Source organism: Paramacrobiotus metropolitanus, unplaced genomic scaffold, assembly GCF_019649055.1.
Source record: "Paramacrobiotus metropolitanus isolate TYO unplaced genomic scaffold, Prichtersi_v1.0 Parri_scaffold0000164, whole genome shotgun sequence".
NCBI lineage: Eukaryota > Metazoa > Tardigrada > Eutardigrada > Parachela > Macrobiotidae > Paramacrobiotus > Paramacrobiotus metropolitanus.
Genome location: NW_026570384.1, coordinates 4063 through 18783, shown reverse-complemented (window position 1 = coordinate 18783; position 14721 = coordinate 4063). Strand labels below are relative to the sequence as shown.

The 14721-nt window shown below is 45.0% G+C and overlaps 2 protein-coding genes across 4 annotated transcripts; one reads left to right on the top strand and one right to left on the bottom strand.

Annotated features, from left to right (window-relative positions):
- The first annotated feature begins 29 nt into the window (after nucleotides 1–29).
- LOC129600096 (cAMP-dependent protein kinase type II-alpha regulatory subunit-like) lies at nucleotides 30–6283 on the top strand. Of its 3 annotated transcripts, none has more exons than XM_055498491.1 (12): nucleotides 30–203; nucleotides 315–414; nucleotides 506–575; nucleotides 841–913; nucleotides 1854–2200; nucleotides 2796–3255; nucleotides 3324–3401; nucleotides 3731–3885; nucleotides 3961–4188; nucleotides 4248–4425; nucleotides 4787–4951; nucleotides 5838–6283. In XM_055498491.1, exons 1-12 carry the CDS (start codon nucleotides 179–181, stop codon nucleotides 5990–5992), a joined length of 2034 nt encoding a protein of 677 aa, XP_055354466.1. In that variant the 5' UTR covers nucleotides 30–178; the 3' UTR covers nucleotides 5993–6283. The 3 variants fall into 3 exon arrangements, with proteins under 3 accessions (XP_055354466.1, XP_055354465.1, XP_055354467.1); XM_055498490.1 differs by having other exon boundaries at nucleotides 31–199; nucleotides 311–414; XM_055498492.1 differs by having other exon boundaries at nucleotides 47–199.
- A 1898-nt stretch (nucleotides 6284–8181) lies between these two features.
- LOC129600100 (FMRFamide-related neuropeptides-like) lies at nucleotides 8182–12165 on the bottom strand. Its single transcript, XM_055498499.1, has 2 exons — nucleotides 11334–12165; nucleotides 8182–8968 (listed from the first exon to the last, which is right to left on the bottom strand). The coding sequence occupies exons 1-2, from the start codon at nucleotides 11398–11400 to the stop codon at nucleotides 8538–8540; spliced, it is 498 nt and encodes a 165-aa protein (XP_055354474.1). The 5' UTR covers nucleotides 11401–12165; the 3' UTR covers nucleotides 8182–8537.
- Nucleotides 12166–14721: the final 2556 nt, after the last annotated feature.

The window sequence follows — 14721 nt, the reverse complement described above, 5'->3', positions numbered from 1 at the left end:
CATGCGTAAGTCTGCAGCCTTCAGCATATTTCAATAACTGAAGTACAGTATAACAAGAGGATGCGGTACATCTAGATTTCTGAAGTATTTCCCCTTTTCATCGTAGTATTCCGACACCGTACTACACGTCGTCCGGGAAAAAAATCCCCGCTTCGGCCAGGACAGCCGTGCGGCCTTCATGCAAACTGACTATCCCGCGGCAAGTAGCAAAGTGGCCGATTAAATTATCACGCCAAGGCGTTTCTTTTGATCTTTCGCTCGTTATCACGTGTGCAGTTCCTCTCCCTTTACTGTGTGTGCAATTCCCCAGACAGCGGCCATGTCGAATGCAGCCAAAGCCCCGACGAAATCCAAGCGCAGCCTGCCCAATGGCGCCAAGGAAATCCTGCAGGATTTCGTGGTGGCCGTGCTACGGTAAATGATGATTGCGCTGCCGTCGTCTTGGCGGTCTAAATGTGTCCACGTGTGTGCGTCAGTTGTGACATGTAATACGCGCTGTGTACAGTGGACGCGTGGAGCAGGATCAGTTTCTCCGTTTCGCCGTCGACTGGTTCACACGGGCGCTGAAGGAGGAGGTGAGAAAGGGACACGAGCGAGGGATGTAATTTTCCGTTGATTTATAATTACAGTTGTTGCGCTACCCGGGTTAAAAATAGTTGACGCTCAAAGGCAGTAATTTAAATTTTGAGTTGGCGGAAAAAGCTATAAATTTGTACAATGCGCGCGACACGCAAAACTGCTTGTTTTCGCCCCTATTTCTGTAGTTATCCAAATGTACATAAAATGAATAATAGGGAAGTAGAGTTGTGACCTTGCCATATATCCTGATTTTATTCTCAGGAACAACGGAAAGCCGAACAGCCATCGCCTGGCCAGAAAGCGTCACGCAACGAGCTGGCAGAAAGCGCCAAATGTAAGGCATAATTCCCCGGTTAATTGCAATTTCCCTCCACCCAAATGGGTTCGTTAGCGATAACAAGGTCTGGCTCTGAGAAAATTCTCTTGGGGTGAACCGTAGCACAAGGGTCCTGATTTTCGAAAACTAGTGGCAAGCAGCACCCAAACGAATCACTACAGTACAAAACGTTGCCGCTAAAGCTGCACAAGTAATACACATGTTTATTTAACCGCACCTCTACACCACAGGGAATGTTCCCTTTTATTCGTTGTACAGTTGACCTTGTGTTTTTTATGCGCTACTCAAAATTTACTCTGCAAATTTTCAACAGAACAATCAAACTGGATTTACTTACTGAATTACTGAAATAGTCTTAGAACGGTTCATGTTCGTGCAACAACCTAATGTGCTTTGATACCGGTTACCGGTATGTCGGTCGAAAAAAACACCCTGGAACATATCTATACAGGGAAACGGTTGCATGCGCACCGGCAATTTTCACGAGCTGCCGGCATCCCACGCGCCTTGCTTGCATGTCTTAGCATGCAAATTATCGGATTATCGGCGCATACGTGCGATACATCCATTATGAAGGGAATCTTGTGGGACTCCCTTATGGCCATCCCCAGTGTCAGCGCGGGCATCCCGCTCAAGCAATTGACTCCTATCTCGCTCATACCTTCGTGTGGATCTCTCCTCAGCTGACTGCAGTCGCCAGCGAGAGAGCGCCAACCATCGTCAGGCGCGCTAACGCGTTTGGCCTCGTGACTTATTGTTTATTGATCGGCCGCTGCCGTCCTCCTTACTTTCCCGCCAACCCATCTGCCGGCGCACGTAATCCAATTTATCCCGGGTCTGATGGGGTCGGCACGCACAACTCCTTTGATTGCCTGTCTCATTGATCATAGATTGCCGTCGGAATGTAAGATATAAATGTGTTATGCGTGCATTCCAGCGGCCACCAACATCAACAATAAAGCGCCGTCGAAATCTACACTGGAACCCGTGGGTAGCGCCATCGCCCCCGCACAATCCCGCACCACTCTTCCCCTGTCCGAGGAGCAGCGAGCTGGGCGTTCCCAGACCACCCTTGTCGTGCGCCCCTCCTCCCAGGATCGGCCGGAATCAGCCAAATCCGGCCAGAATCTAGATGCCAGCAAATCGGAGCGCTCTCTGACGCCCGCTGCCTCACGGACCACCCTGGACGCCCAGCGCGACGCAGACCGGCAGCCCAGCGGGACGGAGGTCAGGAGCGTGCCCAGCCGTGTCCCGTCGGCGGCGGGTGCCCGCTCCGGACAGGATGTAAGTGAATATGCACTGCTTTCGTTAACCTGCTTAATCTACGGCCGCTTAATCCTTGTGGTTAACACTTAACCCTGACAAGTGAGCATCGCGTAATTGCGCATTAAGCAATTTCCGGCATATTGTGTTTGTCGGCACTTTGTACTATCCTTAATCTCCCTATTCATATTTCTCTCTCCCACTCTGCTGCTTCTGTGCGGTGTGATCAATTCGTCCGGCTTCATATAGAGTGTAAAAATAGCTCCCCCGTTGTTTCCTGGAATGGCTTCCGTCAGCGCTTGATCGCTGCATTCAGCTGTGCATTCGACGCATTCCAATTTTATCGTTTCGCCGCAATTTATTCCATTCAAAAATAAATCTAAAATATTTATTTTGAATACTTCCGTCAGCGCTGGTCGTTACATTGTACAGCTGTCGACATACGAGCATTGGCATACCGGCTTAGTGTGGTGTTTTCACGGTGCATCGGAATTAATTCGAAAACAGCATTCGCTATTTACAAGCGTCGTGGTCAACATGCAAGGAATGTTTTTATACGAACTATGTTTTAGCGTGAAGCGTCTAGTCGTTGATTTCAAAGATATCTGATGATTAGATGAGCCATTCCGAATCCACTGCTCACCACGAACCGCCCCATCCCCAAGCCTCAACCCTCGCCGAATCGAAATCGCGCAACACTCTCGACGCCGCTCCCAGTCGGCAGCACCCTGCGGAACCGGCAGCCTCGTCCGTGGACGCCAAATCCCGCACCACCCTCGACGCAGCCGGCAAATCGCGAACCACGCTGGAGGCAGCTCCGGAACCTGCCAAATCCAAGCTGGAGGAAGGCAAATCGCGGAGTACGCTGGAGGAAGCCCACGGTCCCAGTCGGACAACGCTGGACGCTGCCGGACACTACGGAAAGTCCAAGAGCACGATGGATGTCGGGAAATCTCGGACGACGTTGGAAGCGGACCAGAACAAATCGAGGACAACACTGGAGGCCACGGATCATGCCAAGGAAGCGAAATCTGCCAATCAGTTGCAGCCGGGCAAATCGTCCACTTCGGTTAATCGTAAGTGGGTGGTGAAATTAGATCGCGGCATGTTTTTGCTAGAAACTGATGATTGATCCCCTGCACAGAGCATCATGCGGAAAATCCCCAAGAGGCCCCCAAGGACGCTCAGCTGGAATCACGACGGCAAGCGGTATCCGCTGAAAGTGAGCATCTATGAGGGTTGTGTTAATGCGCTATAGTGAGCAGATAGTGCACACTTTTATTGTTGCTTCCGGTAGCTGCACACGAGTTAACTGCTACATTGCATGAGCATTTGCGTAAGCACTCCCGATTATTCACGCCTCGGTACCTTTGAATACCGGAGAACAAATTGCATTCCAGTTTATTCTCCATTTAAGTTTTGCACTTGCTAGAACATGGTCTATAAAATGCTGTAGTATTTTTTAACTCAGAATTATAGACATAATTTCCTGTGTATACTATAAGTAAGAATACTGTGTGCGTCGAATACTGTGTGCATTTCTTAACACAGGTTACGATCCAGCCGCTGAGTCCGACGTGCCAGATAAAGTCTTTCCCAAAAGCGAGGAGCAGCTGCACCGCGTAAAGGAGGCAGTCAAAGAGGTGCTGCTCTTCCGATCCCTTGACGAAGATCACCTGAAAAAGGTCATCGATGCGTTAGAAGAGGTAAAATTGCAACTGCACTATCCAACCAGTTAACGAAATTATTGTTGGTTTTCACGCATTATTTACCATGTACAGGTCAAAGTGGAAGCCGGGGAGGAGGTCATCAAGATCGATGACGAAAAAGCCGAACACTTCTACGTTATCGAAGAGGGTGAATTCGACTGTTTCGCAAAGGTCAACGGAGAACTGACCAAAGTGACAGAGTACGTCAACCGCGGCAGTTTCGGTGAATTGGCGCTGATGTACAATCAGCCACGGGCGGCCACGGTGCGGGCCCGCACTGCCGGCAAACTATGGGCGTTGGTAAGGGAACCGGACGTGTTTTGCTTTTGGTGTGGCATAACGGAAGTCATCAATTGCAGGACAGGGAGACATTTAAACGCATTATCGTCCGCGGCGCCTACGAGAAGCGGAAATTGTACATGTCGCTAATGGAGAAAGTGGACTTTTTGGCTGATCTGCATGATTATGAGAAGCAGAACGTGTGCGACGCACTGGTGCCACGAAAATACAATCTTGGCGAGGTTGTCATGAAACAAGGTAACATTTCCTTGATAAAAGTACACACCTATTCCCACTTTCGTAGCTGACTGAGTAAACGAACTGTAAACAATTCTACATTAATATTGGGAGTTATGCGATAGTTTAAATGTGGTCATTTTGTGCACCAGTGAATTTCTTGGTGCATAGCTTTGCAATCTTTACAGTATAAAGCAATGCTCCCGGAAAACTTTTGATGCATGGTGATTCTGACTAAACGCCCCGTAAATCTGCTCTTTACCAAAATTATAGGTCACTTCTGTACACCCGCAATTGTTCTTGCGCGACTTGTATTGTTGTACAGATACTTATTGTCGAAGTGAAATGCGCAACGTTGTTCAGTTTCTGTTTTATCGCACAGGTGATCAGGGCGATGGGATGTACTTTGTGGAATCCGGCGAGGTCGTGTGCACGCGTAACGAAGATGGCAACGACCAAGAAGTGGGTCGTGCTGGACCGGGACAGTACGTGGGTGAGCTGGCGCTGATTGCCGGACAGCCTCGCGCTGCCACTGTTACCGCAGCCGGTACGTGCATATTGTAGTACTTAATACAAAATAGCACGCCCTTTATTCAAACAACCATTCAAACAACCAAAAATGCTCACGCGATCTCACTTCACAATCGTTAAAATATTTAAAGTTTTAAAAGAATATGAATATAAAGAAGAAAAATTAAGAACCTAAGAATATAAATATAGGATTATAAAGATCTTTGTCTCTGTGAAATAAGTAATTCAATCACGCGAGCGACGAATTAGTAAAAACACTCGTAATTAGCAGTACTACGTTATTTCAGCTACGATACGGTTAATAAAAAAATGCGTTAATGCGCTCACTGAAAACATTCTATTTGCTGATATTCCTGTAAAAAAACTACAAAACGAAAACGTACAAAGAACTGTACAGCACCATCTCTGATGTTATTACTTAATCAACATCCATTTACAAAAACTTCTTAGACTGAAGTTGAGTTATAAAATAAGAGGTACTTTAAAGTTGTGTCATCTTCAGTTTCATTTTTTCTTTTGGCAGGACTATTGGCAGATAGAATGTTTTATTTAAGTCAATATATACGGCGTTGTGGGACAGAATTCTAAATATAAAACTGCATCTGAAAGTTGTCGGAGAACTTCATGTAGTGACAACAACAAAATCGCTTCAGTAGGGTAACTGCCCTTTAACACACGTTTTAACATACGTACTGTACTCTATGTAGCGCCATACATAGCGTTTTGTAAACATTCCACCTAGAGTACCCATCAGAGCGTGTTTACGGCAACACTTGCCGATTCTAGTCGTTCATCGCACTGTAAAGTACTTCGATCGTTATACCTATATATCTGAATTATTTTCTAAACTACTAATGAGCGGTCGAATGCTGTAGTGATATAAATTTTCGTATAACTTACAGCTGACGGTACGAAGCTGGCGTTTTTGGATTCGAAAGCTTTTGAACGGCTCATGGGTCCCTGTGTGGACATATTACGGAAGAACGTTGAGCGCTATAAAGATAAAATTGTCGCAGTATTTGGAGAAAACTCGGAATTCTTACACGGCGCTGCATAGCAGTCCTTTTTCTATTCGCTTGCGTGCCAAAACATCAATGTATTTTGAGGTAGTATTTGCGTACCTGTCTTACTTAATTTGCTGTTTTCTCTGTTTTATCAGTCGCGGAAGGTGAAGATGTGCTAAAATGCCAGTTCATGCCAAATTGCTGATCATTGTTATACAAAACGTTTGGTTTCGTATATGTATGGTGTGACTGTATGATGCAGATGCCTGAAAGTGTGACTACACGACAAATTCTGTGGCCAGCCATAAGTCAACTAAAAAATCTATAAAAATTTTCTTTCTGTAGTTGCGGTCACACAGCCGGTTATCGTCGAAACTTTACGTCTACTAGAGATTAGTTAGGTAAAAGCAGCTTTAGCAGGTAACGTCTTCGCCAAATTCTGAACTTGTACTAGCACTTCTAATGTTTCGCCACGTTTACCACCAATCATCCTAAAGTGTAAATGTTAAAACGGCCAAACACGGATCTCGCAAACTTATTTTTGGCCCATAATTATTGTGACTACATTCACTGAATTCGTTTACTCCTCTCGAGCGCATTGCCTACAGTTGTCCATACGCTAAGTACATAATTTACAGCAGCACTAGTGCTACCGGTAGATGACCAGTCCGCGATTAATCGCAAACTTGAGTGCATCGGACCTTACCTTCTGATGTCCTTAGATAAAACACAACTTATCGGAGCAAACAAGGACGATACAATCTTACGTCAACAAATACAGCCGACAACATGTCTTATCATTAAATCACAAATCCTGTATGTTTTCCACAAGAACGTTAGGCCCTCTATTGCTTGCATGAAAGATTTCCGCGTAGTTTAGTAAGTAATTTTTGCTTCAAGTCCGATTATGCGTCCAATCGCTAAAATGGTTTGTCCCCGCTGCATGCTTATCGTTTTGGCTTTGATACTGGGCACAATACCTCCATTAGTCTTCCTACACCCTCTTCCAGCCGACACGGATGCCACGGTTACCAGCGGGACTGGGGGTCTACTCCTATCAATAACCGTAGCCACTCCCATTACCTTGGTGCCCTTTTTAACGCCGATCACGCTTACACCGTACTCGTATGACCTCATCACACTGGAGAGCACGACGGCGATGATACGGGATCGGCGCGATGCCGAAACGGATGCGGTCGACAGTTGATGCTGTGGAGAAAAGGCAGTAACAGCAATATTTGGTTAATACCGTATATAGTGTTGTTACTGCTCCTATTTGTAACCATGGCCAGCTGATGTCTTCGTCCGTATTCATTTTCGTTTTGTTTCAACTAGGGAACTCTGGTTGTATCGTATTTCTTTGCAACGATAGAGTTTTGCACTTGCACGAGGTTGTTTCTTACACGTTTCCGTTATAAGACGCTGAATTGATAACATCATTTTTTGCATAAGCAAATAACTGTATGCCGAGTTTTATCTTGCACGGTAGGAGTAGGTGCAGTATCCTCATTGTCAGAGGCGCTGATTACGGTGAAGAAGGAGGAAGTGAAGATTGATAAGCTGGCCATGGCCGAATCCGCCAACTACAGTATTATGCCCGTGCTTATGGTTAGTGCAGCACTGCTGACCATCCATTGGCGACCGCATATTGCTGATATCATCAAATTTAGAATATTTTGCATGCAAGCGTTACCGCTTGGTGGCAGATATGTAGCTTTGGGTAAACGCGGCACGGCTTCCGGCTTTGTTACCTTGTCCTGTCCAGTACATGCATATGTACAGTACGTGCCAACATATTGCATAACGCCGTCACGTGGGCGAGGTCTAAGGAAGCTAAGAAATCTAAGAGCATGAAGTACCGTACCTAGAAAATCTAAGAAATCAAAACTTTGAATACTGTAATATCGTAATGATCAAGTGTACGGCCTTTTGCGTTACAAGACCTCTTGTAAAGTTGGCTGTCCGAGATATACAAATCCATGTTAGGCTGCTGTTCAAATGTTCGCGGCACTGGGCTCAGAAATCGATAATTATGGAATACGAAATTAAATTTACATATTATACGCACATGGGTTTAATCTGAATTACAAAATATATAATAGCGATACTTTCAGAATACTTACCTGTAGTATATACAGTACGTGTAGGGTCTCGATCCTTATTTAAATACCCTATTCGACACATGTTGCTGTTTTTGGATGTGTTGGTTATTGCTTATTAAAACTATACATGCACACAATAATTGTTGAAGATACACCACATTAAATTTTATACACTTTTAATTTTAACAGCGACTCCGGTTTGAAAGCCACGAAACCACACATGCCATCGACTACCAACTGATAATGAGATCATCTAAACAAATTTCATACGTAAACGCCAGTGCCAAACTGCTGTGTCGCGTAAAACAAATCATTTAGTACTAATTACTTAATGGTTGCTGCAAAAATGTCTATAAAAGCTGCAAGGAAGGGTGAACGCGCTCGGATAATTCGCCACATAGCACACACAAGCTTTTGCATTATTCAACAACGAGCCACCGCCAGAACTGGGTCGATTCGTTTATTCACACGTTATGAATCCCCTTACCATCCCGTCTTATTTCCCAAAGCGAAGCACCAACGGATCCCGCCCGAACCGCAGCATGACGGGGTCACCGCGGCCGAACCGTAGCATATGGGGTTCTCGGCCGAAGCGCAGCATCAACGGATCTGGTCGGCCAAAGCGTAGCATCGGCGGATCACCGCGGCCGAAACGCAGCATGGGCGGGTCACTGCGCCCAAAGCGCAACCGCACACCGCTGCGGCCGAAGCGTAGGCGCAGCTGTTGGTTGCTGGCACTGCTGTCGGTGAGATCATCGTTGTCGGCACGTTTACGGGCCACGTGCACCGGCTCGCTGAAATAGCGGGGAAAGGTATTGCGATCGATGTTGTAAGGGTCCATGTCGGTCCAGTCACTCTCGTCCATGGTGTCGAGAAGGCTGTGGACTACCTCGGGGGGAGGCTGTATGGATTTACTTGCATCCTCGCCTGCAATTGCCCTCATCGAATTAGAATACGCGCAACTGCCACGTTGAACGCCTAGTATGGTGAAAACAAACGAAACAGGAAACAACAGCAAGCTTTATATTGTCATATCAGCCATATCCGTTACTAACTTCTGTATATATGTGTAGAACAGAGCTCCGCTAAAGGTCATCGGCATGCCCTGTTTCGGTACAACCGCTTTTGTACTCATTTTGTTATTTAAAAACGTAAAGACGATGTCACGCGGCACATGATCAGATACTAATTGATAATTCAAAGATATCTGGGATCATTTAGCGAGATCTTGCGTCTGGTTGCTAGAGTGATGCATTCTACAAATGGGTGCGCAGCCTATTGTTAGACGCAGTCTATTCTTCATATATCGATCAAGTGTGACACGTGCCTTCATTTATTTTAAGTGTGTTGTTTATTGCCAGGAAAAGTAGCATATTAATGTCATCATTTGTTAGGTTTAACTTTACTCCAGATGAAAATTTTATTAACCATTCTCACACAACTGTCGTTCTGGTATGACAGACCCACTAAAGTTAACAGAATACACACGACCACATTACCCGATAATTTCCTATGAATATTTCACCATTTCACAGTCCATAGTAATCTATGAAGGACATTACGCATCACTACACTGCGCCCTGTCTCTATGAATAAATCAGCTGGCATTGTTCAGCATGCGGCGTCGCAGTGGTCACGCTGCAAGGCGGAAGCTGCGAGAATTTTAATTCATTTCCCGCGCAGTGAAAAAACTTCCCGGATTTAAAGGATTGATCGGGTGGAAAGATACCGCAGAATCTTCACGGAATGACCAGACTGATAATAATGTTGTAATCAGAGATTACCGATTACATGGCTCGTGGGTGCCAAGGCCAGCTCTATAATACTGTACACCCAATCAGGATAAATGGGAAAACGTCTAGTAGCCTGTTGGGGATTTACATCCTTCACGGAGGCATGGGCATTGGCTATGACGCACGCAGCAATATCGGAAATAACAAATACACCGGCGTGGCAACGCCCGGCAGCACTATCTGGGTAATTCAAACATATGCGCTTTGGATGCGGATGCAGATGCTTACTGTTAGCGTTTTAGCCCAAGTAATTTCAACTGTCAAATCATCCGTTATCAATTAAAGAACCAACCCTTTTTTCACACAGAATCCGATTGAGAGATTACCGGCTAAGACTTACAGAGGCAGGCGATGATTACACTGGCCAAATTGGATAAACCTATTGTCAGAGACGACAAATCAGCCATAACCAAGCGACACTGCTATAAACTGGAAACACGAGATAAAGCACACCGAAAAAACTTAAAACCTTTTTTGTGAAAGTTTTAACAAAATTAATACAAAAATTAATTCAAATTAATAAAGTAAGCTTTCAAATCTGACTGCTGATGTTTTTTGCATTTTCTAATGCCGCTGAAATGGGAAAAATGTTTCTGTTACAAGAATGTATATTCAACGGTACCAGCAGAAAGCAATTAAAAACAAAGTAGAACTCCTGACTCAGAGAATTTCTTTCGAATTTTCATCATTGTGTTCATTTACCGTTGGCGGTGGCCGTTTCAGCAGAACTGCGACTGGAACTAACATGACGACACGTCTGAAGGGTAAAATTGCAAATGTTGTTTTCTTAGTGTTATGTTGCCTCAATTAGCCTCGGTATCGATAAGACGGTTTGGAACAAAGCAAACACGACCTTGGGTCGATGGCGAATGGAGAATGCAATAGGAATGTTTTAGGAATGGAAGAGCCCCTACCCGACGTCGTGCTACGTATAATTATCTTATTCGAATTCTGAGTTTAAAAATAATATAAAATTAGTAGTACATGCAGTTTACATTTCTTGCAAGCGTACATCAGATTTTGCATTGTTACATTATGTTTTTCGTTACTTTATGATGCTGCACAAATGCTACAAAGTAGATGGTACTGATACTTATTAACAATGGGCTAAATACTTAGCTTAACTCGATCGCGAATTGTCCACAATTAAAGCATAAAACGTGGAAAATTTACAGTCGTTAAAGAATTCAACGCTTCAAAATACTTTTGCATGCATTTTTTTTATTTACAGGACAATTTAATGGTTTTCCGTCAACCGGATGCTGCAATAAATAAAGGAAACGGAAGGAAAATTTATCGATCTCGGCATATACTCGTAATATCTTGGCATCTACTGGGCCATATATAGGATTGCGTATTACACCCACGATCATGCACTACTGACTACTACCGAGCACATCTGACTCAAGTGTCAAATATCCGTAACTTATTAATTTCCAGAACCATGCGGCAAAGAGTTTCTGGCTAATTCTACTTAACAGAGAAGGACACCTACACACCTGCTTTAGGCGAAGCGTCAGTCGGTGACCTTTTATTCCGTATATGCGACATGCTGGCATCATCCATCGCATTGGCCTTAACGATCAAGAAAACCGATGAGGAATACGACGGTTAACCGGTGGAAACTGGTGGAGGTCATGATGCGCGGCGTAAACGCGTTGGCCGGACGTAAACGCATCCAGCCGGGCGCGCTAGCTTCTCAAAGGTCACAGGTGTACTGTCCGCTCAGTATAAGCTGTCAGGAATTAACACTATTCGCTTTTTTCGCACCACCACACCTTGGTTATAAGCAATTTATTCTGAACTCAACCGTGCACAATCGGCAGAGAATAGGGAATTGGCAGTTGGTGACAAAGCCCAACGGTTGACTTTACATCAGCAAGAGGTACAGTGTGTGTGGGCGCGCGTCGATAGATCACGGTGTAATAATATCCGGCTGTCCCGGTCGTGAAACGATCCCAGCGGTGCCGTGCACAGGGCCACAGCACATAGATACACACAGGAAATGTTGCGTGCTGCGTAAAGTTGTAATCTCCGGTGCCAAATCTGACAATGGGCTGGCGCGGTTGGGATGCGTGCGTTGATCTGATTGGCGTACGCGTATAACGAGAGGCTTCCCGGTCCCCCACATATACAAGCGCTGTGCTGCTTGCGCTGTACTTCCGATTACGCAGTTCCTCTACTTCAGCGATCGCAGGATAACGGGCTCTTAATCGCTCTTCTTCCTCAGCTCACCGAAGAACGCGGAAACACAACTATTCATCTGTGTTAGGAGGGAAACGATATTGTTGGCCTATTTGAAAGCCATAGAATGCAGATAATAATGACGATTTGATCGTAAACCAAGAGTATTTATCGCTCTTCCAGTATGTTATGTATATCTGCATATACGTAGATCGATTCACCGCATCGATCTTCGCGTGCATAATGTAACTAGAGACGCACTTCACTTTATTACTATTGCATAATAAGCAAATTTTCATTAAATTGATTGTGTACAAGCACATCACAACGGACGCTATCAGCGGGGCGTCATAACCTGTATATATGATATCAGGAAAATATACAAACAAGCGTCACAATGTGATCAATACACGTCAAGCTGTGGTGATCCCGTGTTGACGAACAAGAGCGATTGTTAGATATGCTGATTTCGGTGTTGAAGTTGGGAAACACAAGTCATGCGGTGATCTCCGGAGTCATAAATGTTGACATGAGTAAACACCAGGCCAATTGGCGGATGAAAGGAGGGCCTTGTTAGATTAAGAACAGGAAGCTCTGGTGGCCTGATTAGCAGTGCCTGCAACCCCCACCGGAGCCGGTTTGGATTCAAGAGGTCGAACAGGAATTATATTCGATTCCGTTACGCTTTATCACTTTATGTAACAGTATATGCGTCTAGCCACAACATTAGTTTTGACATTCTTTGCTCTCAGTGTAGCGAGGTCACGGTTAAAGATTTACAACAGATCATTTAGCAAAGGGAAGGAGAAATTTTTATAATGGCTGGACCGCCTGTTGGTGTGGTGCTGTGTAACAAAGATTTCTTTTCGGTGTAATGGTGAGAGTCGTATTACGTTTTCGCCGTATGGCTGGTGCGTAGCTAGTGGTCCCTTGAGTAATCAGCCAATACGCTTGACAAGCTTTGTGTGACCGCAGTGAGCCTCACCCGGTGCGATAATTTGCTATACAAGTAGTAGTCGATATTGTTACCATTAACTGTATTGCCACCGTATGCCAAGTATCAACTGGCAGCCCCATGCCTCGTCGCGATCGTTTGAATGACTAATTAGATCCATGCTTTTACACAAATAGTTTTTGCTTAGTATTATTTTACAGGGCCGCCCTCAGGTTTTTGGGGGACACTGTCGCCCTCAGGTTTTTGGGGGAATGTGCACACTGTCGGCATCGCAGCGTCTCCGACGTGTCCTCATACACCACTTGACCACGACCATACGTTCCTGAATTTATTCGGTTGGCATTACCCATCAGGTACTATACAGCCAGAATAACTCATTTTCCGCAATGTTAACTGGTAATAAAATGTTCTTGACGTATCTACCAGTAAACATCGAGGACTTCAGCATAAGGCCAATATGCCCGGCGTCCAGTGGCACTACTTTATCGGAATTCGTCTTCGTAATGGCAGCGCTAACAAAGGGACTGGGTTTGGCGTAACCGCGAAAGTTGACAGCTATTTAGGTAGTTTAGTGCTATGCAGACACTTATGACAGGTAGGATTTCTCCTTGAAAACCTCCACTAACTTGACCATAGTGGCGTACGATGCACTTGCAGCTACTTGCACTTCCTTGCATGAACGTACACTTACTTACCATGGTAGTGCGACGGAACGGGAAATTTCCTTCTACAATGACCACCAACCTCTGCAGCATATCGCCGACACAGTTAGCGAGTTCGAAGCTTGCAGTGTCGACTGAGGTTGCGTTTATGGCAACCGGCTTTTGTTAAAGCACTTTCTACATGTGACAAGGGTTGGTTTTTAAGATGTGGAAGGAGACTGCAATGATGGTTTGCATACTGCGTGTCAGCCTTTATTGTCATAGTGGTTGGTACAGTTCAAGATCGCCGATACTGCATGTAGTTCACAGTTTCACGAAAATGATCAAAACAAATTTTTACGTAATTGACAATAAGGCAACATTTTGGCGCCGCAAAAAAAGGCAAGGCGACCTGCGCATCACAAATATATTTACCGATTCAGAGCATGTATATGGTGGACGCGGCGTTTTGTGGCGCATGTAAGATACAGCGATCTCTTGACCGGACTGTATACACTATACAGCGTGATAATGAGGTTTCTGTCATGGGCACTGTGGAGAAATCTGAAATGTTTAATGGGCTTTGGTTCTGCTAAAAGCGTTTTAACTCGTGTAAAGTAATGGTTTGAATTAACGATAATAGAACGGACTGGGTTTGCTTGCAATTGATAATCGGCCTGTGGTGTCTTATACGAAACGTTATTCTCCAGTCATGAACGCTATCGTTGCCTCTGCAGGGTGGATTCACATCTAATTTTACACTAACATCTAACATTGTAGTGAGGAAGTACCAACGATAGGATATGGCCTTTTCTTGCGGCAGACCCCAAAGTCAACAGGTGGAGCAGATAATAAGGTCACCTCAAATTTGGTGAGATCTGGTTATCTGCTCCATTTTAATGCTTTAAAATATTATCGTTTTCCTCAACGGCGTTACCGCTCCCTGCCCATGCTGTGAGCAGTGATCTGTATAGGTTTTCTGGTTTTACTAACCAACACCAAAGCGCTCGTCTGTATCTAAAACGTTACCTTTTCATCCAGCTAGGAGATAAAATTTGTGTGCAGACAGCACACAGGACATACCCACGTTGACGCTACCAACAAACG

Bases quoted from the DNA above. Each gene is read 5' to 3' on its own strand.
- LOC129600096 (XM_055498491.1), top strand. From the start codon at position 179: ATGCAAACTGACTATCCCGCGGCAA. The intron at 204-314 runs GTAGCAAAGTGG...TTCCCCAGACAG, and splicing joins AACTGACTATCCCGCGGCAA to CGGCCATGTCGAATGCAGCC. The intron at 4,952-5,837 runs GTACGTGCATAT...TATAACTTACAG, and splicing joins TGCCACTGTTACCGCAGCCG to CTGACGGTACGAAGCTGGCG.
- LOC129600100 (XM_055498499.1), bottom strand. From the start codon at position 11,400: ATGGATGATGCCAGCATGTCGCATATACGGAATAAAAGGTCACCGACT. The intron at 8,969-11,333 runs GTGTGTAGGTGT...GGGCAATTGCAG, and splicing joins TGACGCTTCGCCTAAAGCAG to GCGAGGATGCAAGTAAATCC.